Consider the following 26067-nt stretch of genomic DNA (forward strand, 5'->3'; position numbering starts at 1 on the left):
GACAAAACAGATCTAGGTTTGGATCATGTAATCACTCTGAAATGTGTGATTTACAAAGGAATGGAGTAGGTCATAATTAAAACCCATCCATAGTGCTTGTTATTTAAAATGTAGGAATTAGAACACATGCAGTAAGTCGTCATTCAACAGACAGCTACCTCCCCGAAAAGATTAAGTAACTCTTGATAGTTTATAGTAAGTTAGTTAAAGGATCCTAAGTGGTTAGGTCTCAAAGGTCTTTGCATTAATTTACTAGGGCTGACATATAAAATACCAGCCTGGGGTATCTGAAACAACAGAAATTTATTTCGTCATAATTCTAGAGGCTAGACCTCCAAAAGCTAGGGTTCAGCAGGCTCTGTTTCTTCTGAGACCGCTCCTTGGCTTGCAGATGGCTGCCTTCTCGGATCCTCTTCTCATGTTCTTTTCCTTGTGCGTGCCCACCCCTAGGGTCTCTGTGTGTCCTAATTTCCTGCTGCAAGGACACAGGTCAGATTAGATTAGGGTTCAGCCTAATAGCCTCATTTCAATTTAATCACTGCTGGAAAAGCACTATCTCCAAATACATTCAGATTCTGAGGTGGTACACATTACAGATTCAACATACAGTTTTTGAGACACAGTTCATCCCATAATAGCATTCAATGCATTTTAGTTGTCTGACATTTTGCCCTATTCCCTGTTTCCTCTTTAGGTCCCACTCAACCTCTGCATCTACTCAGGTCCACTTGCTGCTCAGAAGTTTTTTCTTTAGCAAATCTGATAACCTCAGAGCTTGTTAATGAGGATTAGTTTGTGCATTGGTATATTTTAGTGCTTCTAAGCAATATATTTGCATAGACTTGAAGGCAAGTTTGGTGTCTTTACAAGGGAGTGTGTAGGGTGAAATTTTCTGGTATGTAGCCTATGAATCTGCACCTCCTGCATTGCAGGCAGTTTCTTTACTTCTGAGCCATTGCACCACTGGAGAAGCCATTGGACCTAGATAATCTGTGTGATTTTTATGAGAGTCTGCTTTTTTTTTTTTTTTTTTAACCTTTCTGTATCCCAAAGAGAATAAGTTATAAATACCACTGTAATGTGACATTTTAAAATTGTATCACCTTTTCCCTCTGGAGAGAATGTTCATGCTTTATAATCGGTGTGTCCTTCTTTACTTCTAGCTTTCGAATTTTTCAAACGTATGTGTCTCTGCTTCCTTTTCTTGCTGTCAGCCTTAGAGATGAGAAATATCTTTTTCTCACTCTTTGCTTAAATTCTTCTCAGTGAGAATTCTGTCACAAGAAACAATTCAGGAAATATTAATGCAGTGTTTCTTTTTAAATCTGATATGCTTTAGGATTGCACATCTCTTGTTAAATTATTTTTAAGCCTCCACGACTGATCCTTCTTTCTATCAGATCTCTAACCCCTTGTATACCCTCTGTAAGACATTTTGAAAACACTGTAAGAAATCCAGTAAAGTAGGGCCTGTATGTCAACTTCATGATCATCCTTTAGAAATGTCTATGAAAGGTGTGTGTATTTTTCTTTGTTCTCTTTTCAAAATGAATTAAAATAGTTTCTCATGAATAGTTTTAAGTTCTGTTTTATATTTTCATTTCATTCAAGAGTTTTCCATTCAAAAGTTTACAGAGGGACATGACATATTTTTCAGGCTTAATATAAAGAATTAACTGAAATTTTAATAATCAAAATGGGTCTTTTCCATAATTTTTAACTAATAAGTAAGAAAACTTAGATTTCTACTGCATTATTAATTGCTCTTGTATTGAGTCAATGTATCGGTATTTTCAGGGATGAAGAACCAGGAGGCCAGCTGGTAACAGATAAGTTCCATATTGACTGGGATTCAGTGCTTGTCGACACGGATAACATCATCATTGCACGGTTTGATGGCAGAGGAAGTGGATTTCAGGGCCTGAAAATTTTGCAAGAGATTCATCGAAGATTAGGCTCAGTGGAAGTAAAGGACCAAATAGCAGCTGTGAAGTAAGTAGGTGTACATCTTCTTATTGTTTGTCCTATGTGAATGCTAGGTATGTGATATATAATACTATTAATGCTAAGAGGTTTGTGTTTTAATGATTAGACAACTTTCTAGGTTAATTATATAGACCAGTAGTCCCCAGCCTTTTTGATCCCAGGGACTGGTTTCATGAAAGACAATTTTTCCATGGATCAGAGAAAATCTAATGCCACCACTGGTCTGACAGAAGGTGGAGCTCAGGCGGTAATGAGAGTGATGAGAGAATGACTGTAAATATAGACAAAACTCCACTGACTCACCTGTCTCTCACCTCCTGCTGTGTGACCCACTTCCTAAGAGGTTATGGACCAGTACCAGTCTTTGGCCTGGGGAAAGGGACCCCTGATATAAACTATTTTTTCAAGTATCTTTCACACTCATTGACATAATGAAAGAATTATCATACGTCCCCCTCTAGAATTAGAATTCACTTTGGATTTGTGAAATGGGAGAGAGCTTCATTAAACTACAATATTATTATTTATAATAATCACAATGTCTATTATTTTCCCAGTTAATTACAATTCTTGAGCTTTCATAAATACGTTTCCCACATAAGTGAGAAAAGGTGAACTGAGAAAGCTAATAGGTTCTTTAACACAGCGTATAGATATCACCTAGGATATTGTTAAAATGTAGATGCTAATTCAGTAGGCCTGTAGTGGACCCGAGATTCTGCATTTGTTAACAAGCTAACAGGAGTGACACCCAAACTGCTCCACTACTCTGAGAAGCAAGACTTTGGTATACAGTACCCTTCCATATGAACAGAGTTCTAACCACTAAAGCAGTTCTTGTTTGACTTCTGTTTTGGTTTTGGTTTTGTTTTTTTTCCCTATGGCTAAGAATGAATTTCCATGGTTCATTTAACTCAAGAAGATATAACTATAATTTTTTTTCATTTCAGATTTTTACTGAAACAGCCATACATTGACTCCAAAAGATTAAGCATTTTTGGAAAGGTAAACAGTAGAAATATGTGTGCGTACATTACCTGTTTCTATGTGTACTTGTATAATTATTCTCTTCATATTACTATAATTTCTGTTATCCTTTAAAATTAAATGTAATTAATTTTATATAAATTCAGTTATTTATTAATTCAGCAACTATGCACTGTGTATCTCTAATTGGAACCTGGTATTAGAAATAGAGCAACAGTAGGACAAAAAAAAAAGGAATCTGTTTTCATGAAGATTATCTTCTAGAGAGGAGAAAGAGAAAGTAAACAAGTAAATTAAAAGCATAGTTTCATCTGGTATTGTGTCTTTTAAGGAAAACAAAACAAGAAAAACTGATGGATGAAGGGACCAATGTTATTAGATTAAGTGGTCAAGTAAGGCCCCTCCAATTTAAGTGATATGTAAGTGGATACTTAAATAACAAGAAATAATCAGTCATGTAAATCTGTTGAAGGAGCCTGTTATCCAAATAAGGAACAAGCACCACAGACTTGGCAAAGACTACAGGGCTTAGAGACTAAAAGACGACCAGTATTTATAATTATGTTGCTGTGCTCTTGGATGATATTTACTTCCTTTTAAAATAATTTTCTATTAAAGTATAGATGGGACTAGTTATAAAGAACCCACCTGCCAATGCAGGAGAAAAAAAGAGACGTGGATTTGATCCCTGGGTCCAGAAGATCTCCTGGAAGAGGGCATGACAACCCACTCCAGTATTCTTGCCTGGAGAATCCCATGGACAGAGGAGCCTGGTGGACTACAGGCCATAGGGTTGCAAAGAGGCAGGCATGAGTGATTATACAAGCACAATTATCCCATATAGATACAAAACTAATTAGGAAAAAAACAAATTTTCGTTGAAATGGGCACTCTTAGGATTTACTATCTTGTTGTTCTGTTGTTCAGTTTCTGTCATGTCTAACTCTTTGCAACCCCATAGACTGCAGCATGCTAAGCTTACCTGTCCTTCACCATCTTACGGAACTTGCTCAAACTAATGTCTATGGAGTCAGTGATACCATCCAAACATCTCATCCTCTGTCATCCCCTTCTCCTCTAGCCTTCAATCTTTCCCAACATCAGGGTCTTTTCCAATTAGTCAGATCTTCGCATGAGGTGGGAAAATTATTGGAGCTTCAGTTTCAGCATCAGTTCTTCAAATGAATATTCAGAACTGATTTCCTTTAGGACTAACTGGTTTGATTTTGGACTGAATTGGTTTGCAGTCCAAAGGACTCTCAAGAGTCTTTCTTCTCCAACACCACAGTTAAAAAGCATCAATTCTTCAGTGTTCAGCCTTCTTTATGGTTCAACTCTCACATCCATACATGACTACTGGAAAAACTGTAACTTTGACTATATGGACCTTTGTCAGCAAAGTAGTATCTCTGCTTTATAATACGGAAAACTCGGCAGTGGCCACGGGACTGGAAAAAGGTCAGTTTTCATTCCAATCCCAAAGAAAGGCAATGCCAAAGAATGCTCAAACTATTACACAATTGTACTTATCTCACACGCTAGTAAAATAATGCTCAAAATTCTCCAAGCTAGGCTTCAGCAATACGTGAAACATGAACTTCCAGATGTCCAAGCTGGTTTTAGAAAAGTCAGAGGAACCAGAGATCAAACTGCCAACATCTGCTGGGTTTTCAAAAAAGCAAGAGAGTTCCAGAAAAACATCTATTTCTGCTTTATTGACTATGCCAAAGCCATTGACTGTGTAAGGGAAAGGGAAAGGGAAAGGGAAGTTGCTCAGTCGTGTCCGACTCTTCGTGACCCCATGGACTGCAGCCTACCAGGCTCCTCCGTCCATGGGATTTCCCAGGCAAGAGTACTGGAGTGGGGTGCCATTTCCTTCTCCATTGACTGTGTGGATCACAATAAAGTGTGGAAAAAATTCTGATAGAGCTGGGAATACCAGACGACCTGACCTGCCTCTTGAGAAATCTGTATGCAGGTCAGGTAGCAACAGTTATAACTGTACATGGAACAACAGACTAGTTCCAAAGAGGAAAAGGAGTCAATATACAGTCAATGCTGTGTATTGTCACCCTGCTTATTCAATTTATATGCAGAGTATATCATGAGAAATGCTGGGCTGGATGAAGCAAAACCTGGAATCAAGATTGCTGGAAGAAATATCAATAACTTCAAATATGCAGATGACACCACCCTTATGGAAGAAAATGAGGAAGAACTAAAGAACCTCTTGATGAAAGTGAGACAAGAGAGTGAAAAAGTTGGCTTAAAGCTCAACATTCAGAAAATGAAGATCATGGTATCTGGTCCCATCACTTCATTGGAAATAGATGGGGCAACAGTCTGGCTGTGAGTGAGAGACTACACCATAGTGGTTATCCGGGTCATTAAAATCTTTTTTGTACAGATATTCTGTGTATCCTTTCCATCTCTTCTTGATCTGATCTGATTTTATTAGATCTTTGCCATTTCTGTCCTTTATTATGCCCATCTTTGGATGAAATGTTCCTTTGATATTTCCAATTTTCTTGAAGTGATCTCTAGTCTTATGCTTTCTGTTTGTTGTTTTCCTCTTTTCATTGCATTGTTCATTGAGGAAGGCCTTCTTGTCTCTCCATGCTTTTCTGTGGAACTCTGCATTTAGTTGGGAGTACCTTTCCCTTTCTCCCTTGCTTTTCTTCTTCTCTTTCCTCAGCTATTTGTAAAGTCTCCTTAGACAAGCACTTTGACTTCTTGCATTTCTTTCTCTTCAGGATGTTTTGTTTGCTGCTTCCTGTACAATATTGTAGACCTAAGTCCATAGTTCTTCAGGAATACTGTTTCCTTGATTTCATCCCTTGAATCTATCAGTCACCTCCATAGTATATACATAGGGGATTTGATTTAAGTTGTACCTAGCTGGCCTAGTGATTTTCCCCATTTTCTTTAGTTTTAGCTTGAGTTTTGCTATGAGGAGCTGATGATCTGAGTCAGCTCCAGGTCTTGTTTTGCTGACTGTATTCAGCTTCTCCATCTTTGGCTACAAAGAATGTTATCAATCTGATTTCAGTATTGACCATCTGGTGATGTCCATGTCTAAAATAATCTCTTGTGTTGTTGAAAACGATGTTTGCTATTGACTGGTGCATTCTCTTGCAGAATTATATTAGCCTTTGTCCTGCTTCATTTTGTACTCCAAGGCCCAAATTATGTTTTACTATAATTATCTCTTGACTTCCTACTTTGGCATTTCAATCCTCTATGATGAAAAGGATGTCTTTTTGGTGTTAGTTCTAGGAGGTCTCCTAGGTCTTCATAGAACTGATCAACTTCAGCTTCTTTGGCATCAGTAGTTGGAGTATAGACATGGATTACAGTGTAGTTGAATGGTTTGTCTTGGAAAAGAACTGAGATCATTCTGCCATTTTTAGGTTGCAACCAAGTACTGCATTTCAGACTCTTTTGTTGATTATGAGGACTACAGCATTTCTTCTACAGGATTCTTGCCCACAGTAGTAGATACAATGGTCATCTGAATTAAATTAACCCATTTTTGTCTATTTTAGTTCACTGATTCCTAAGATGTTGATGTTTTTTCTTGCCGTCTTCAGCTTGACCACATCCAATATACCTTGATTCATGAACCTAACTTTCTAGGTTCTAATGCAGTACTGGTCTTGACAGCATCAGATTTTACCTTCATCACCAGAAAAATCCACAAGTATTTCTGCTTTGGCCGTCACTTCATTTATTCTGGAGCTATTAGAAGACCTCCTCCCTCTTCCCCTGTAGCATATTGGACACCTTCCAACCTCAGGTGGGGCTCTTCCTTTGGTGTCGTATCTTTTTGTCTTTTTATACAGTTCATGGGATTCTCACAGCTAGTGTGCTGGGGTAGTGTTCCATTCCCTCCTCCAGTGGATCACGTTTTGTCAGAACTCTCCATTATGACCTATCTGTCTTGGGTAGCCCTACAGGGCATGGCTCATGGCTTCACTGAGATACACAAACCCCTTCACCATGACAAGACAGTGATCCACAAAGGAGCATTTGTAACATACAGCAGTATCAACTACATTTATCATGTGGTATATTATATATACCTGGTACTTATTTATCCTATAACTAGAAGTTTGTACCTTTTGACTGCCTTCATCCAATTCCCCTACCTACCTCTACAATACTGCGTTAGTTCCTGTTTAGTGTCTGTTTTCACAACATAGTGATTTGGTATTTCTTGGTGTTGCTGAGCCGGGCTAAGTCATGTCCGACTCTTTGTGACCCCATGGACTGTAGCCTGCTAGGCTCCTTTCTTAAAGGGATTTCCCAGACAAGAAATACTGGAGTGGGTTGCCATTTCCTTCTCTAGGGGATCTTCCTGACTCAGGGATCAAACCCTCATCTGTTACTTGGCAGGCAGATTCTTTACCTCTGAGCCACGGGGGAAATCCTACTAAATCAGAGGGAGCATATTATAATTACAAACCTGTTCTTCCCTTTTTTTCATCTTTTAAATTGAGATATAATTGACATACTAAAAATCACTGTTTATAATAATATTGTATCTAGAAATGAGATAGTAGAAGTTCTTCTGTCTTGTTCTTTTTCAGGGTTCTTTTATCTCATCTAGACATTGTATTTCTTTATAAATTTTAGAATCACCTTTTGTAATCTTTTTTTTTTTTTGACTATATCACACAGCATGTGGGATCTTAATTCAAGGACCAGGGATTGACCTCATGCTCCCTGCATTGGAAGCACTGAGTCTTAAACAATGGACCATCAAAAATAGACCATGGGGATTTTCTTGGGAATTCTACTGAATCTGTGGATCACCTAGGAAGAACTGGCATCTAAGAAATATTGCCAGTTTCACTTTTTTTTTTAAGATATGTTTTCTTTGCCATTTTATAATTTTTGCAGTATGTGTATAGTTATGAATATCTTTTTATTCATCATGTTTGGGATTTGATGGGTTCTTTGAATATGTTTAATTGTCTTCCATTAATTCCATCAAAACTGGGATTTTATACTTGGGATTCTTTAAGGCTTATATTACATTTGTATTTTTGTGTTTGCTTTGTTTTGTTTTAATTATACTTACATGATACATTGGGTCAGCAAACACTAATGTTGACCTATGGCTCAAATTTTTAGTCAAGATTAGTTTTTTTCATTGATTCAGTACAAGTTCATGACAAGAATGAAAACAAAATTATTTCACCAATCCTTTTATGCAGCATAGTTTTCTCTTGTCATCTTTAGGGCTAGAGCTTTGTACAGTCTCCCTTTAGTTTGGAATCTATGCATTTTGTCTACATCATGCATTGAGTCATCAGCAGAAGGCCTAAATCACTTGCATTTGCAAAACAAATAAAGAAACAAGCAAGCAAAACTGGCTTTATGCTTGTTTACCTCTCAAGTTCACAGTTTTCAGTAATATCTGGCCTTTGTGAATTCATAACCTTTGTGCCAGCTCAATGTTGTATTCCAAATTACTTTTAGTTGTTTTAGTTCTTTATTTTTTTAATTACCATTTTTTATGTATTTATTTTTTGTTTAGTTTTGGTTTTGTTTTCAGTTGAATCTATTAAGATGTCAGTTTCACCAAATGCTAGAAATGGTATTGCCACACTTCATGTTTTTACCATCAATGAGGCTAAAGCACTGTTCCCTTCTAAGATTCTAGGCTGAGTTATAATTTATTGTGAAAAATGTTATGATTCAAGTGAGGTGTTCTAGAGGGCCAGGAATTTTAATTTCAATCAATCTTTAACCGACTTATTTCCTTTAGCTGTATAACTATTTGATTGAGTTTCCAGGTTTTTCTTCCCTTTGGTCTAAATTTCATTCTGTTTTTTTATGGTCTATTATATGTATATAACTATATCTACATCTATATCACCCTCACTAAATAATTGATTTCATTCATTATAATTGACTTTGTCAGCAGGAATGAAATTTGCTTGGAAGTTTTCAGGTACATTTCACTGTTGGTCTCCATAAAGCTGAAATATAGCACTCTAGGAAATTGGTCAATATTTTTTATTTTATGTGTAATTTGTTCAGTTTAGTCTCTCAGAATTTGAAAAGCAATATTATTCTTTCTACCCTTGTAACCTGATTAAGGAATATAGAGTTTTTAGTATTTCTAAAAATGTATTTTGTGTTAAATAATATATAATTTTGGACAACATCCCTACCTATATTCTATTAATTGAAATAATAAGCCTGTAAATGCCAGGAAAGCACTGATTAAATAAATGCATTCTCTTCAAAATTATCACATGGATACTAGAGAAAAACTTCAGCCAACATAAAAGATAATGCTTGACTTTTTATATCCAATTTCATTTTAATATTGCACACATATTCTATAGGTAAACAAAATTAACTAAAAAGTTTTAACTATTACCTAACATAGTTTTTAAGCTTATTCTGAGAGTTATTTATTGTTCCAAATGAATTTTCTTCAATATAGTTAAGCCAAAATTTTTACTGGTTATAAGTATTTCTTCCACTTTTTACTTCACTGCTTTTCTTCATAACTTTTAATTTATTTCTAATAACAGCCTCAAGTCTGTACATGGGTTTTATAATTCTACTTCTTATTAAGTCTCATTCAGAGGTCCTTGCCTCCATTAATTATTCACTAAATTTCTCCCACTGGAAATCATCATTCCCTCCTGTGTATTGAAAGAACACTTTGTCAGTCGTTTCTTATATTCATTATATCATAATATAGAACATTATATTTATTTGTGTTCTTATTTCATTTCTTATGTCAGACTGTAAGCCTTGTCAAGGTATTTATGTTTTATTTGATTTTCAGTTGCAAAAACATTTGAATTGAACCCATTTCATGTTCTTTCTCTCCTCTGGGATTTTCTCTTTCCTGCTAGATAGCCAACCCTTATCCCTTAGGGGAATACACTGCGCTTTTTGGCTTTAGTGTTTTCATCAAATTTGGAGAATGTACAGTTATCATTACTTCAATTTTTATTTTATTTTTTTGCTGTTCCAATTTTCCAAAGTTTTCAAATAGGTATGTAATTATGCCAGTTGAATTTTTCCCTAAGCTCACCAAAATATTAATATTTGATATTTTAATATTTTTAAAAAATATTTGTCTCTGTGTGCTTCATTTTTTGATATATTATGCTGTTGCCCATCAACTATACTCTTACAGGCAGGAAGTTGTAGCAATCCATGGAATTCTCCAGGCCAGAATACTGGAGAGGGTAGCCATTCCTTTCTCCAGTGGATCTTCTAAATCCAGGGATCAAACCCAGGTCGCCTGCATTGCAGGCAGATTCTTTACCAGCTGAGCCACCAGGGAAGTTGCTCAGCTGCCTCCAATTCTTTGTGATGCCATGGACTGCAACCCCCCAGGCTGCTTTGTCCTTGGAATTCTCCAGGCAAGAATGCTAGAATGGGTTGCCATTTCCTTCTCCAAGAGATCTTCCCAACCAGGGCTGGAACCCAAGTCTCCTGCATGGTAGGCAGATTCTTTACCATCTGAGCCACCAGGGAAGCCTTGGTGGGTATAGTATGCTTAATAATAATTCATTTTAATATTTTAAAATATTTCCCACTTTTTGTTCTTTTCTTTCAAGATACCTGTGACCTACTGCTCTTATTTTCTCCACTTTCTCAAATTCTTGCAAAACATTTGGCTATATTCTTTTAACTAAAATTTAATTTAAACAATATTTAATTTGAGAATAATTAAAATTTTCAAAAGATGCTGCTTTGATTGAATGACATAGTACATCTCTTTTATTTAATCCTTTTTGCATTTTTCAATAGAAATTTTAGTTTTCTTTATGGATGTCAATATCTTTCCTGCTTTGTTTATTTCTATGTATTGTGTATTTTTAGTGCATTTTAATGTTTATTGTGAGTAGTATGTTTTTGTCAGTGTTATTTTCTAACTTGTTTGTTAGATAAATGGAAAGCTTATACTATTAGCATATTTAGCCATTAAGTGGCCATCTGTTACTCAATAATTATTCAAATAACATGATTAAAGATGTTAAACCATTTTAGTTTGAATAATTATCCTTATGACCTAATCAAGTTCATAAAATACAATATAATAATATTAATGTTCTTTGTACCAAGTAATTATATTTAAGTGTTAAAAGTAAAAAAAAAAAAAACTGCTGAAAAAAACTTTTCTGACATTTTTTTGATTGATGACACAAATTAAAAATAAATGGCAAAATTTAATACCCTATATGCATCATACTGAGAACTTGTATTGCTGTGGTTACCAGGCCAGCATTAATGGAATTAAAATGTATTCATTCAACAAACATTTACTGAGTGTATACTATGTGCCTAGCACTTTTCAGTTGCTGGACATATAGAAGTCACCAACACAAACCAAAAGCAAAAATAAAGTCTATCTTTTTAAAAAATTGTTAATGCAATGAGGAGAGATAAATGAAAAACAAATAATTAGAAAAGTATATAAAATGTCAGACATGATATTGCAATTCAGAAAAGTGAAGCAGAGAGACAGGAGATCAAGATTAAAGATGAGTTAGCAATTTTCAATCATGAGACAAGAACTATTTCACTAGGAGATATTGATTGGTCTAAAATAGGGAAATTTGAGGAGACAAGAGACAAGAGACCTTCCTGGGGAAGGCAAAAGAAATTTTAAATGCAATAAGTATGGAAGTTTTTCAAGCAACCTATGGAGGTAATTATTTATTATTTATAGTCTTATTAATAATAGTCTCAATATGGGTAAGAGTTTGTTAGGGACACTGAGTCACTTCTAGGAAGGCAGGAATATAAAAATTTTAATATAGTATATGTGATTACATTAAACAAATTTAACAGTTTTCATGCAAATTAATATAATAAATTTTATTATTCATAAAGTATTTACAGTATTTTTACTTCAAATCAATTCACTATATATTAGAAGTGATGTGATTCAGAGGGAATCATACAAGTCTAAAGCTGCAGGAAAACTTTTTTTTTTTTCAGCTCTGTTACTGTGTATTTTTGATTACAACCATGAAACCTTTAGGGCTTCCCTGGTGGCTCAGAGGGTAAAGCATCTGCCTGCAATGCGGGAAACCTGGGTTTGATCCCTGGGTTGGGAAAATTCCCTGGAGAAGGAAATGGCAACCTACTCCAGGTTTTTTGCCTGGAGAATCCCATGGACAGAGAAGCCTGGTAGTCTACAGTCCATGGGGTCGCAGAGTCGGACACGACTGAGCGACTTCACTCACTCATGAAACCTTTTTGCACACTGTGTCAAAAAAGTCACTTTATTATTTCAAAACATGAGTCCCATGAAAATGTAAGTCCTCAGTAAAATGGTATTACAGATTTCCCCTCTCCCCTGCTCTTCTAGTCCTTTTGTCTATTGGATTCAATTTCTTACACCAAGGGTAAAATATATTTTTTAAAGAAATAACATTTTCTATACTTTAAATCCACAGAATAAACTTTTAAAAATCTAGATAAATTTGTTAAAATTTTACAAGTAATGCTAAAGATATTTTGCAAATGCACATGATGTAACAATTGTAATGAATGGAAAAATCTGATCACTGAGAATACCAATAAGATGACAGCACAACTGAAACATAGCAGCCTATACCAATTATTGACCATTATTGGTCTATATCACATTAATAAAAACATCCTCTCATTAACTGCAGTCAATATGATGAACCCCGGGTTTTGGCATCTTCCTGATAGATATGAGTTGCTTTGAAAATTAAAGCACCATTCCATATCTAACTAGAACTTAAGATTCCTAACATCTTGTGGGATATTATTTTTCCAAGAACTTTTTCATGATCTATTCTTTTTATTATTATATATTTTATTATTTTAATTAGAGGATAATTACTTTACAATATGGTGACTTTTTTTCCACACATCGAGTCAGTATTAGGTGCACATATGTGCCCTCCCTCTTGAACTTCTTTCCACCTCCTCCCCATCCCACCCTTCTAGGCTGTCACAGAGCACTGGCCTTGGGTTCCCTGCATCATACATCGACTCCCACTGGCTATCCATTTTACATACAGTAACGTGGTAGGAATGAAAACTGATACAGAGAACAGTATGGAGATTCCATAAATAAACTATGATAAAGCTACTATGATCTGTTCTTATATTCAGTAAATAAATATGAAATGATAGAGAAGAAGGTAAGCAATTAAAATTAATTTTAATCCTGCCAGTATTGATTTTCTTTTAAAAATAGAATTTATTAGCTGAAATAAATCAGATTAAAGCAGTATTTTGAATTAGATTTTTAACTGCTATAGAGAGAATTTTACTCAAAACCTTTCAATATTGTTAAGTTTTCAATTTACTTTCATTGATCCCAAAAGCCAGATATTTGTTTTTTAAGAAATCAGATACAATGTCTTATGCAGCAGCAGTGATTTACAACAGTACTTTCACTTAGAATCACATGGAGAACTCCACAGCCCATTCTACACATATTGATTCAATTGATTTTGAGGGCATTGGTATACACACACACACACACACACACACACACACACACATATATATATATATAAAGTTCCACTAGTCTAGGGAATTCTGGCTGAAGTTAGAAAGATAGTCTGGTGGGAATCCCTATTACATTATTACACAATAAGAACTTTCTATTCAAAATATGGACCAGCAACATAAAGACCTCCTGGGAGTTTGTTAAAAATGCAAAAGCTTGGGCCCTATCCCAAATCTACTGGTTTAGAATATGAACTTAAAAAGACTCTCAAATTGAACTCAAAAAGAACTTTCAGGTATTTTTCTGAGATCTGCCCCTCCTGTGAAAGATACCTTTCTTACTTCCTGGAGTTAAACAGACTCACTCCAGGAATCATGTGAAACTGAGATAAAAAACAATACAATCTATTAATTTGTATTATTTAAATATGATATACATTTATTCTCAGAATAGTTATATTCAGTTATTCTCTCAAAGTAGTCAAGTTATATAATAACAGAATCATAATCATAATCAGAAATCATGGTAGTTATGGAATTAGAACCAGAAAAGTTATCAGCTAAGATGCATTTTTCACTATGAGAATACTGTTACAGCTTGGAAAATATTTGAAACCTCTTGTCTGCAACACCATGGTCTCAATCTTCACGATAGTGAACTAGAAACTTGAAAAGTTCCTTATAGGAAGAGAACTTTCAGTCTCTCAACACTTTTGCTCTATAATTGCTATTTATTTACATGTTTTGTATGACTCATTCATTTCTTCATACTTCTGAAGAGGAGCAGAATATGCCGTCCCAGAATATGTTTCTTTGGCAAAACATTTTTTTGAGCTGATTATTTCAAGAAACAGCATAAACAGGAGAAGCTTTAAAAACAGAGTAGAAGTTACCCTTTTGCAAGGGACATTTACATTTGTAAAGAAAATCTGTGTTTATGTTTCCCTCTCTTTACAAGGAAGTGAATCTTGTTGTTTTTCAGGCCCTAAGACATGTCCAACATTATGCCACTCCGTAGACTGCAGCACGCCAGACTTCCCTGTCCTTCGCTATTTCCCAGAGTTTGCTCAAGCTCATATTCACTGAATCAGTGATGCCATCCAACCCTCTCATTCTCTGTTGTCCCTTTTTCCTTCTACCTTCAATCTTTCCCAGTATCAGGGTCTTTTCCAATGAGTTGGCTCTTCATATCAGATGGCTAAAGTACTGCAGTTTCAGCATCAGTCCTTCCAGTGAATATTCAGGGTTGATTTCCTTTAGGATTGACAAGTTTGATCTCCTTGCTGTCCAAGAGACTCTCAAGAGGCTTCTCCAGCACCACAGTTTGAAAGCAACAGTTCTTTGGTGCTCAGCCTTTTTTACTGTCCAGCTCTCACATCCATTCATGACTACTGGAAAAACCATATCTTTGACCATACGGACCTTTATCAGCTAAGTAATATCTCCGCTTTTTAATATGCTGTACTATTGTTTTTGACGACTACTCCCTTTTCTCTGCATCCCCTCCCTTCCCTGATTAGCCAGTTTGAACCTGCCCTTTGGAACTCAGGGAAGGCCATGGATGTTGGAATCTTATCTACTCCCTACAAACAAGAAAAGGGGGACAGATAGTCTTCTGTGCCCAGGAGCCCCTCAGACCTGCTCAGTTTCAACAGGGAAAGAGAAAAGGGGATATAGGTATGTTAAGAGAGAGTAAATTATTTTTGGGCTTCCTTGATGGCTCAGATGGTAAAGACTCTGCCTGCATTGTAGGAGACCCAGGTTTAATCTTTGGGTGGGGCGAATCCCCTGGAGAAGGAAATGGCAACCCACTCTAGTATCCTTGCCTAGGAAATCCTCTGGACAGAGGAGCCTGGCAGGCTACAGTCCCTGGGGTTTCAAAGACTTGGACACAACTGGGTGACTAATGTTTTCACTTTCTTTTCAAGTTAGTGTTAGTAAACACATGGGGCCTTAGAAGAATAGATGGGAGGCAAGGCTTGTGACACAGTGAGTCTGGGTGTGGTGTCAATTTCTAGTCTCCTTTCCTGTGACAAGAATCAATCTTCCCTCAGTGATGAAACTTCCAAGTAGGGGCCCTTGAACTTTTGAAGGATCTGCCTTTAGGCAGATACAGGCATTCAGAGAAAGAAAAGCTTCCCTCTGGATTTGCTGTTTTTGCAAGTGCTTACAGCTCAAAATAATTAATATGCCAAGTGGTGTACTTTTGGGTGGTATATTCTGCTACTCTTCACATATATTCTCTCAACCACTGTAGTAATGTCTGATTACATTTTGGACTTTCCAATACCCATTTTTAAATGATGCTTTAGAAAAGCATAAATGACATTATTTATTTCTCAAGAGCTATAGAGAAAATAACAGTTTCCTATAGCACCAAAACACACTAGAATCATCTTCAAATCTTTCACAAATAGAGCTTATCATGAACCAGTTGCATTCACTTCAGTTCAGTTCAGTTGCTCAGTCATGTCCGACTCTTTGCAACCCCATGAATCGCAGCACGCCAGGCCTCCCTGTCCATCACCAACTCCCGGAGTTGACTCAGACTCACGTCCATCGAGTCAGTGATGCCATTTAGCCCTCTCATCCTCTGTCGTCCCCTTTTCCTCCTGCCCCCAATCCCTCCCAGCATCAGAGTCTTTTCCAATGAGTCAACTCTTCACATGAGGTGGCCAAAGTACTGGAGTTTCAGCTTTAGCATCATTGCTTCCAAAGAAATCCCAGGGCTGATCTCCTTCAGGATGGACTGGTTGGATCTCCTTGCAGTCCAAGGGACTCCCAAGAGTCTTCTCCAACACCACAGTTCAAAAGCATCAATTCTTCGGCACTCAGCCTTCTTCACAGTCCAACTCTCACGTCCATACATGACCACAGGAAAAACCATAGGCTTGACTAGATGGACCTCTGTTGGCAAAGTAATGTCTCTGCTTTTGAATATGCTATCTAGGTTGGTCATAACTTTTCTTCCAAGGAGTAAGCGTCTTTTAATTTCATGGCTGCAGCCACCATCTGCAGTGATTTTGGAGCCCAAAAAATAAAGTCTGATACTGTTTCCACTGTTTCCCCATCTATTAAGGCTTGAATATTAATATCTTTATTAATAATACCTATCAGGATATTCCAATGTCTGGCAAAATGAAACACAACACCAAGAGCACAGCAAAAATTAATGCTTAAAATGCACTGACAACTTATTAGGTCATCCCCTTAACCCAGCATTACTATAGTTATTAAAATCTCCTCTTGAATTTTTCTAGTCAAAAAAATAGTCTTCAAAAGAAAACTAGACACCTTGATTTATATATTTTTAAAATGTATAATTAGATTTGTTCAAAAGCATTTCAAGGTGGATATTTAAAAATTGAATTTAAAAATAATCCAATACATCTAACTAGCAAAAGTATTTATCATATATGAGTTCTTTCAAATGTTTAGTTGTGTGGATTGAAAACAGAATCTATACTTATGATGATATATATTAAACATTTAATACTTTCTTAATTCTTAATAATCATAATTTTAATTATTTTATTAAATGAATATGCTGTTTTATTAAATATATATGTCTAAAATGATATATGATTTAGTCACTGGGCTTCCCAGGTGGCACTAATGGTAAAGAACCTGCCTGCCAATGCAGATGGGGGTTCAATCCCTGGGTCATAAAGATCCTCTGGAGGAGGGCATGGAAATACACTCCAGTATTCTTGCCTTGAGAATCCCATGGACAGAGGAACCTGGTGGGCTATAGTCCATAGTCACAGAGAGTCGGACATGACTGAAGCAACTTAGCATGCATGCACATATTACCCTGATTTCAAAGTATTTGGATCTATTCCCAGATATCAGATCAAAGAGCAAATATTTGACACTTGATGATAAATAAATTTTATATTTTACCTAAAGTTATTGAAATAACATTATATAAAAATGTAAATAACTTTTCAAAATTTTCATCTGTATATAACCATGTTTTGTGTATTCTTTGCTTAAAGATGGAGCATTATGAGACATTCTGATATGTATATTAACTGCTGCTGCTACTGCTAAGTCGCTTCTGTCGTGTCCGACTCCATGAGACCCCAGAGACGGCAGCCCACCAGGCTCCCCCGTCCCTGGGATTCTCCAGGCAAGAACACTGGAGTGGGTTGCCATTTCCTTCTCCAGTTAGTATAGTAACTAACAGTGACCAAAAGGTAAAACATTAAAATGTCTCCAGGAATAATCAATAATCTTACATATATAAACCTTTTTTTTTTTTTGTCCAGGGCTATGGTGGCTATATTGCATCCATGATCTTAAAATCAGATGAAAAACTTTTTAAATGTGGATCAGTGATTGCACCCATTATAGACTTGAAGTTGTATGGTGAGTAATTCCTACAGACTGACCTAAAATAATGTATTGATTTATAGAAACAAAAGTCCTCACGTAGAGATGCTCAGTCGAGGTCATTTACCATGTACTATCAGAGATGTTTTCAGCAGTTTATCACCTCTCTGATTCGATCAGTTTTACTGGTGCATGACAATTAAATGTGAAAGGTAGAAACTAAATAATGAAATGTGCTAGTCAAATGGTTTTTAGTGTATCCTTAAATTTCTGTGTTCTTGGATCATAGCCTCAGCTTTCTCTGAAAGATATCTTGGTATGCCATCAAAAGACGAAAGCACATACCAGGTAACTAACTTAAAAGCAATGAGTAAAGAATAGTATTTTTATTCTAAAACTGCTGAATGCAAATATAGGTTAATCTCTATATACAGATTCTTGTGTTTTTATTTATAGGCATCTAGTGTGCTACATAATATTCATGGCTTGAAAGAAGAAAATATATTAATAATCCATGGGACTGCTGACAGTAAGTAGCTGCTTAGTGTCATTTGCTGCTTCTTAATTGATGGAGTCTGACCTTGAACAAAGGGGCACCTCCAAGGATTTGCTTACAGGAGGTGCTGTAACCTTCTGGGGAGGAGAGCAGAAGAGAATGGCACAAGCAATCGGATACCTGGTAGGAAGTGGGCAGAAGGACATCAGGACTAAGAGTGGAGGAGGCAATGGGGCTTGATGGCAGCCACTGTGCAGTAAAACTCTGTGATGATGGAAATGTTTGTGCAGCTGAGCACAGTAGCCACTGGCCATGTGTGCTTGACATATTTAGTATGACTGAGAAACTGAATTTTTAAATTTTATTTAATTGTAATTAACTTAAATATAAATAACCATGTGTGGTTACTCACTACTAGGATCATGTTGTTCAGCATACCGCACATGGACTCTAACCTGAAAAACAACAGCATAGCAAAAGGTGCCAGCACTGAGATGAAATTCTGATGAGATTTCTCACTTAAGTTAAAACAAAAAACAAAAAAAGCACTTTTATATCATCTTCTTTTTTATTATTTTATACATTGGAGATGGATGTGATTGATATTACTAGTAATAAATAATATCATTTTATATTCACCTGAAGTGTTAGTGGCTCAAAGAAATTATATCTTTTTTCACATTATTTTATGTGAAATTTTACAACAGAGGGCTGAGTATTTATAGCTCCACTCACAGATGAGAAAAATCAATTTCAAGGAGGAAACTGATTTATCCAAGACTACCTGGCAAGTGAACAAGAAGAAGCAAAGCCTTGAAGCAATATTTCCTAAATCTTAAACTTGTTTTTGTCAGTCTACCCTGCCTTGCCTCAGTATTTTTATCCCATTTTACAGAGAATATTACTAACAAGGGCTTACAGTGAAGATAACACTAGCCCTCAAACTTGACTTTTAAGCATGTCAGGTCATAGTTAAAATAGTTAAATTAGAGCTCATATCAATACCGATATACAGTATGTATATATTATGTTTATAGTATATATGTGAATAAATAGGTAAATGAGGGAGAAGAGACAAATCTCCCTTAGGTAGATTTCCAAACCATTTTCGTAGGTGCCCCACCTCAAAGAGGCAAAGCTCAATCCTCCTCCCTTCACCCTACTTAGTGATTTGCTTCAAAAGCCTACTAACTGATGAGAGCCTGAGGAATAGCACAGGGAACTGTCAGTGCTCTGTGCTGCTTCACCTACCTGATAAAATGTGAGTAGACCTTCAACACCGATCACTTCAAAGGAAATGCGCCTATGTGTTTGCACACACACACACAACAAATGTACTCACACACACACACACACACACACATATTCCATATGGGACTCATAGATTATAGGCAGTCAATCAGTAGTAATATAATACTACCATTGTTAGTATTATCTTTCAAAATTATCATCAAATCAGGAAACTCAACCAATTAGACTTAATGCCTCTATTTAGTTTTAAGAAGGGATACACGGCAATTATCAACATGCTTTGCACTAGAAACTAAACAGAAAAAAAAAACTAGAAAATCCATTTGCACATTTATTTTCAGCTTTATCCATAAAGCTGAATGATGGAGTCTTTTTCAATTTGTTTTCTACAATAAACAAATGAGGTATATAGAGTATCATTTTACCTCAGTCATTACCCTATTTATTAGCATTTCTGGTAGCTTACCTTTATGGAGCAATTTGCACAGTTATTTAGAAATGACATGGCAATTTTCCCATTAAGTACAATAAGAGAATGTTGGAAAAGATTACCAGAATTTTAAAAGATGAAAATGATTATTTAGAGTCTTTTATTGTCTGCTCTGTAGCAGGATCAATCAGTACCATAGCATTAGAGCAATGAAGTCTAAACTATTGGTAAGACTGCCCTACTTTTACAAAGACAGTTGAAACACATTAGCTTAAAAGTTATTTACAGAAATTTGAAGATGCACAGTTTAAGAATGTACAGCCAAGGCAGCCTATGAGCAAAATGCTACACAAAATTATTGAAGTGATTTGTCCAAGTCTTCATAGCTAGTTCAGGTCAATGTTGCTGCCCACACTTAGGCTGCTATGCTACTTATTTCGGTTTTGTAACTGAGGTTCAGGGAGTAGCAAGTTAGAAAGAAAGAGGAGAAACCAATATGGTCCACATTAAATATTTAGCCCTGAGTAATATCAATAACCTCAGATATGCAGATGACACCACCCTTATGGCAGAAAGTGAAGAGGCACTAAAAAACCTCTTGATGAAATTGAAAGTGGAGAGTGAAAAAGTTGGCTTAAAGCTCAACATTCAGAAAATGAAAATCATGGCATCCAGTCCCATCACTTCATGGGAAATAGATGGGGAAACAGTGGAAACAGTGTCAGACTTTATTTTGGGGGGCTCCAAAATCACTGCAGATGGTGACTGCAGCCATGAAATTGAAAGACACTTACTCCTTGGAAGGAAAGTTATGACCAACCTAGATAGCATATTGAAAAGCAGAGACATTACTTTGCCAACAAAGGTCCGTCTAGTCAAGGCTTTGGTTTTTCCTGTGGTCATGTATGGATGTGAGAGTTGGACTGTGAAGAAGGCTGAGCGCTGAAGAATTGATGCTTCTGAACTGTGGTGTTGGAGAAGACTCTTGGGGGTCCCTTGGACTGCAAGGAAATCCAACCAGTCCATTCTGAAGGAGATCAGCCCTGGGATTTCTTTGGAAGGAATGATGCTAAAGCTGAAACTCCAGTACTTTGGCCACCTCATGCGAAGAGTTGACTCATTGGAAGACTCTGATGCTGGGAGGGATTGGGGGCAGGAGGAGAAGGGGGCGACAAAGGATGAGATGGCTGGATGGCATCACTGACTCGATGGACGTGAGTCTGAGTTAATTCCAGAAGTTGGTGATGGACAGGGAGGCCTGGCGTGCTGTGATTCATGGGGTCGCAAAGAGTTGGACACCACTGAGCGACTGAACTGAACTGAACTGAATGAGATATGCATGCTATTTTCTCAAGATGTGCTTTTCTTCTTAATTTGATATAAAGCAGAATGTCAGTGTTTGAGATTGACCTTAGTAAACCTCAGAAACAAAGAAGGCTGGTTTGCTGTATTACTATCCAGACAGGCATTCACTCTGTTAAAATTATTATCATGGTATAAAATATGTGAATAATTAGAAATAATAAATGGCATTCAGTAAAGTAAATCTAACCACAATTCTGTAGAGTAAGTAGAGACTTAGTAGTAACTCCTGCTTTAATGTATTTTTTTATAATGTGAAGCTCAAAGTTTTATTACCATTGTACAGATTGGCTTTCCAGGTAAAGCTAGGTATCAGTCTTTTAAATGTGCACTGGATGTAAAGTAAAATACTTAATTTCTTTGAAAAAATGTTATAAAAATGTTTTAATCCTGAAAAATGTATTTCCTTCAATATCATAATTTAATTTCTTGCAGCCAAAGTTCATTTCCAGCATTCAGCAGAATTAATCAAACACCTAATAAAAGCTGGAGTGAACTATACTATGCAGGTAAGCCACTTTTTCAGAAGAATGTGTTGTTCTACCTTAGTTTCTTGTCGTGAGATACAGAACACAGTTTTTGCATGATTCCATCTCCCACCCTTTTATTTGTTTTTGATTTTTGTTCTTCTTTTTTCTTTTTTTACCAAATTGTCTTTACTTCCTTATTACAGTGAGAATGTAGATCATCTTGTTTTACATGTGAATTGCATAAACTCTTTCAAAAATGCTTGTTTCTCAGACATTTATTCATTATCATTGATAAGAAATTCTTTTAAAATGATAAATTTTATTTCCCTTCTGGTCCTTTTGTCTTTCTTATGGTCTCCATCACTCTTTTCATGAAAGATAGGGGGCGAAGTGTTTTGAGTAAATATCACAAGAAAAAAGGGAAAAGAGAAAACATCATTTACGTTTCTGCATTCAACCATATTTAGTAAATATTTATCAAGGACTTAATTTACATGAGTCTCTATACTAAATGGATCAAGAAGACATACTTTACACATCAAGGAACTTTCAGTCTGGTGGAGTAGTTATGAAAGGGAAATAAAGTTACTTTCATTCCTAAGCATTTGGAAGAACTAAAAGTGGTTCAGCTTATCAAAAGTATAGGTACCACAGTTAGAATGATGAAAAATGAAGATGTAGCAATAAACAAATGGAGGGTCATGGCACTGACCATAGACTGTGAGGCTTTACTCAGAGGGAAATGTGGCACTAGCTAAAAACTTTATACTCAGGAATTGCTGTGACAATATGTTCACTTATGTTTTTAAAAAAATCACTCATGTTGTTTATATTGAAAAGGACACTGTCAAAGTAAAATTTTCATCGTGCCAAAGTAAACAAACAAGGAAAATTTTACTTGGGACTACTGCAATAAGGGAGGAAGACTAAACTCAACTCTTTTGAAACAATGGGCTGGGGAGTTTTTGAGAGTCCCCATGAGGGATTCATTGGTCCTGGTGTTTGGTAACAGGCCAAGGAAAAGTAAAGTAAGTAAAAGTAAGGAAAGGAAAGGAAAAGTAAACTTTCTTGTACCCTTATGGTAAGAGATAGCTTGGAGACTGGGAAATGGGGATGTTCTCTCCTTCAGTGTTTACATTTTAAAGTGATGATTTCCAGGACTTCCCTGGTGGTGCAGTGGTTAAGACTCAGTGCTTCCAATGCAGGGGGTGCAGGTTTCATTCTTGGTCTGGGAACTAAGTAACCACATGTTGTATGGTGCAGTCCCCCTGCCCCCAAAAATAACTAAAAGTAAAAAAAAAAAAAAGAAAAAGAGAGAGAGAGATGGTTCCCAAGTCCTTGAGAAAGATATTTCCTGGATTGTAAAACTGACGAAAGTCTGAAAGAAGATTTATATAAATTTCAAAGGGGCAGAGAATGAACTTACAGTTGCCAGTTTTCTACATTAAATACTCTAAAGGGAGGTCAGGGGCCTATAGTCAGGATGAAACAGCCCAAAATGTAGCTAAGTTGATATTAATGTCATCTTGTTCAGTGTGAACATAGAAGGCTCTAACTTTTTGGATAACCAATCCTAATTTATTTACTTTATTTGTTTATTTTTTGGCTTGCAGGATCTTAGTTCCCCAACCAGGGATTAAACTCCAGCCCCCAGGCAGCAAAAGGGCAGAATCCTAACCACTGGAACACCAGGGAATTTCTAACAAATCCTAATTCACAGGCACAAAATTGCATTTTGTCTCAAGTGTCTTATTTTGATCTAATTAAAATAAAAATGAAATATTTAGCATGAAAGACTCAGAATTGAATACCATGAGATTTTGGTTAAATATTGTTTTCCGAAGTTCCCTTGCCATGAAGCTGAAGTAATGAATTCTGAGAGAGAAGGCTTTCTTTGACAACTTTAAATCTCCTTTCCATTCAATATCTTAGGTCTACCCAGATGAAGGCCATAACGTATCTGAGAAGAGCAAGTATCATCTCTACAGCACAATTCTCAGATTCTTCAGTGATTGTTTAAAGGAAGAAATACCAGTGTTGCCACAGGAACCAGAAGAAGATGAATAAAAGACCCTATTTATATAGAGCTGAAGGGGATATTGAGGCTCAATGGAACCTAACGAAGAGACTGTAATATTGTAGATGCTCCAGAATTTCAAGGGCAGCTTAAGGAGATGACACTGGAACAGCACACTCAGAGACAATGAACTAGAATTTGAATACAGAAGTCCATGTCTACTGTGTTGCCAAGGGTGCAGAACCTGTTTCTTTGTGTAAGAAAAGTCAAAGGGTTGGTTTCCGGGGAGAAATTAGTTTTGCATTAAAGTAGGAGTAGTGCATGTTTTCTTCTGTTATCCCCCTATTTGTTCTGTAATTAATTGCTCTCATTTTAATTTCAGTGGCCACCGTCATCTTTGCATATAATGCACAACTTCTCAGTACTACAGTCCCTGATCTTTGATGGCCAAGCTGCAATCTAACACTTTACTGTACCTTTAAAATAAGTGCAATTCCTTCATTGTCTATTATGATGCTTAAGAAAAGAGTCAGTTAATAAAACCAGAGTATTTTATGTAACTTCTGTTTATAAAAAGACATTTTTAAATGGGTCACAGGTCATGTAGAAATATGAGTTTCAGCACCTTCCAAAGTTCAGCCAGTTATCAGTAGATACAATATCTTTAAGTCAACACATGAGTGTACGTCTCACAATATGTATACACACGTGTGCATATGCAGTCAATAAATCTATCTTAATGTGTTATTCATGCTACAAAGGATAAACTTGATGACTTAGAAGAGATGCTTACAGGCTGTAATGGATGCTTTGTTTAATGAGCCAAATATGATGAAATTTTTTTTCAATTCAAATTCTAGCTATTGCTTTCCTATAAATGTTTGGGTTGTGTTTGGTATTGTTTTTAGTGCTTAATAGTTTTCTAGTTGCAGTTTAATTTTTTGAATATGATACCTTGTCACATGTAAATTAGGTACTTAAATATTAAATTATAGTTTCTGATAAAGAAATTTTGTTAACAATACTATACCACTGAGTGCTATTTTGCTCTTTTGGTGGAAAACGCTTTTTTAAAACACTTAATCCTTTTTCTTCTCTCAATGAAAAACCAATTCTCATTTTCATTGTAAAAGCAAAGAGCTGGGTTATTTCATTTGCCAGTTCTTATTTAGTATCCCATGCCTGCCCAATGCATCTGTTACTGTTTAATTTAAATCCTTCTGGTGAGATTTAGAAATGAAATACTTTTTATTCATTGGCCAAAAAAGTTCACAAACAGCAGTGTTTACTATTTAAGGCACAAAATGCATTAATTTCTGTGCTGTGTTGATTTGCAGTAGTGAGTAATTGAGAGTGTAAAATAAACTTGACTGTAATGAAGTCAATTTAAGTTATGAGAATATTAACTTTTCTGACAAAAATCAAAGAATATCTTCTCATTTCACTGGAGGGATCTTCCAGAAGATATGTCCAAAAGTCAAGCACAGAAGTTCAGGTAAATCTAGGCAGAAGACTGGGTTTTTGTGGTTTTAAAAATTTCTTAGGACAGGCTAGATTATAATGACATCAGAATATCAGGAGGAAACTTAAAAATTTCGTGGAATTGCTCAGTAACCCTCTTGTTTTATGAAGGCATCAACCCTAAAATCTGGGTGTTTGGAAATACATAAGTCATTTTTTGGGTATTCTGCTTTTCTCCCATATTCTTTGGAGCTGCATCTTCACTGCTGTGTTGGATTCCATTTAAAATGGGAAAAATTTTTGAAAGATCCATTTCAGGTCTTTTTCAAGACTAGTAAAACACATTTTTTTTAAAAAAATAAGTATACTGTTTTAAAAAATAAGTGTAAAAGGAAAGCTTTGCCTATTTTATTAAGATGGAAATTTCTTTTTTAGGCTGATTTGAAGTCCAATTGAAGCTTTTGAATCAATATTTTAAATTTCAACAACTAGAGTTTTTATGATGCAAATAATTATGTTGTTTGAAAGATGTGGTGTTATTGTCTATTTGAGTAACATTTAAAAAGTACCTTTTACTGTTCCTCATTTCTCTTGTTTTATTATTATTATCAGTGTTTATTTTTCAATTAATTTAATACAGCTTCTAACATGAAAGACATTAGTCTGGAACCCGCTTTCACCTTTAAGGCTAAATAGATATCCAGTGAAAACTACTGATTTGTAGGAAGGTGGAAAATATTTGTTCCTGTGATTATCTGGCTTTTCATAATTGGGCTATTTTGGAAAAGGGAGATGC

At 35.9% G+C, this 26067-nt stretch overlaps 1 protein-coding gene across 3 annotated transcripts in view; it reads left to right on the forward strand.

Annotated features, from left to right (window-relative positions):
* DPP10 (dipeptidyl peptidase like 10) overlaps positions 1-25618 on the forward strand; it is an 811290-nt gene extending 785672 nt beyond the window's left edge. For all 3 annotated transcript variants that reach the window (XM_061439625.1, XM_061439633.1, XM_061439629.1), the window contains 7 exons: positions 1798-1992; positions 2937-2991; positions 17721-17820; positions 18074-18132; positions 18241-18313; positions 21759-21832; positions 23726-25618. In XM_061439625.1, the coding sequence (XP_061295609.1) occupies positions 1798-1992; positions 2937-2991; positions 17721-17820; positions 18074-18132; positions 18241-18313; positions 21759-21832; positions 23726-23860 (691 nt within the window). In that variant the 3' untranslated portion in view covers positions 23861-25618. The remainder of the gene's footprint in view (positions 1-1797; positions 1993-2936; positions 2992-17720; positions 17821-18073; positions 18133-18240; positions 18314-21758; positions 21833-23725) is intronic.
* The last annotated feature ends 449 nt before the right edge of the window (positions 25619-26067 follow it).

Source organism: Bos javanicus, chromosome 2 (genome assembly GCF_032452875.1).
Source record: "Bos javanicus breed banteng chromosome 2, ARS-OSU_banteng_1.0, whole genome shotgun sequence".
Taxonomy (NCBI): domain Eukaryota; kingdom Metazoa; phylum Chordata; class Mammalia; order Artiodactyla; family Bovidae; genus Bos; species Bos javanicus.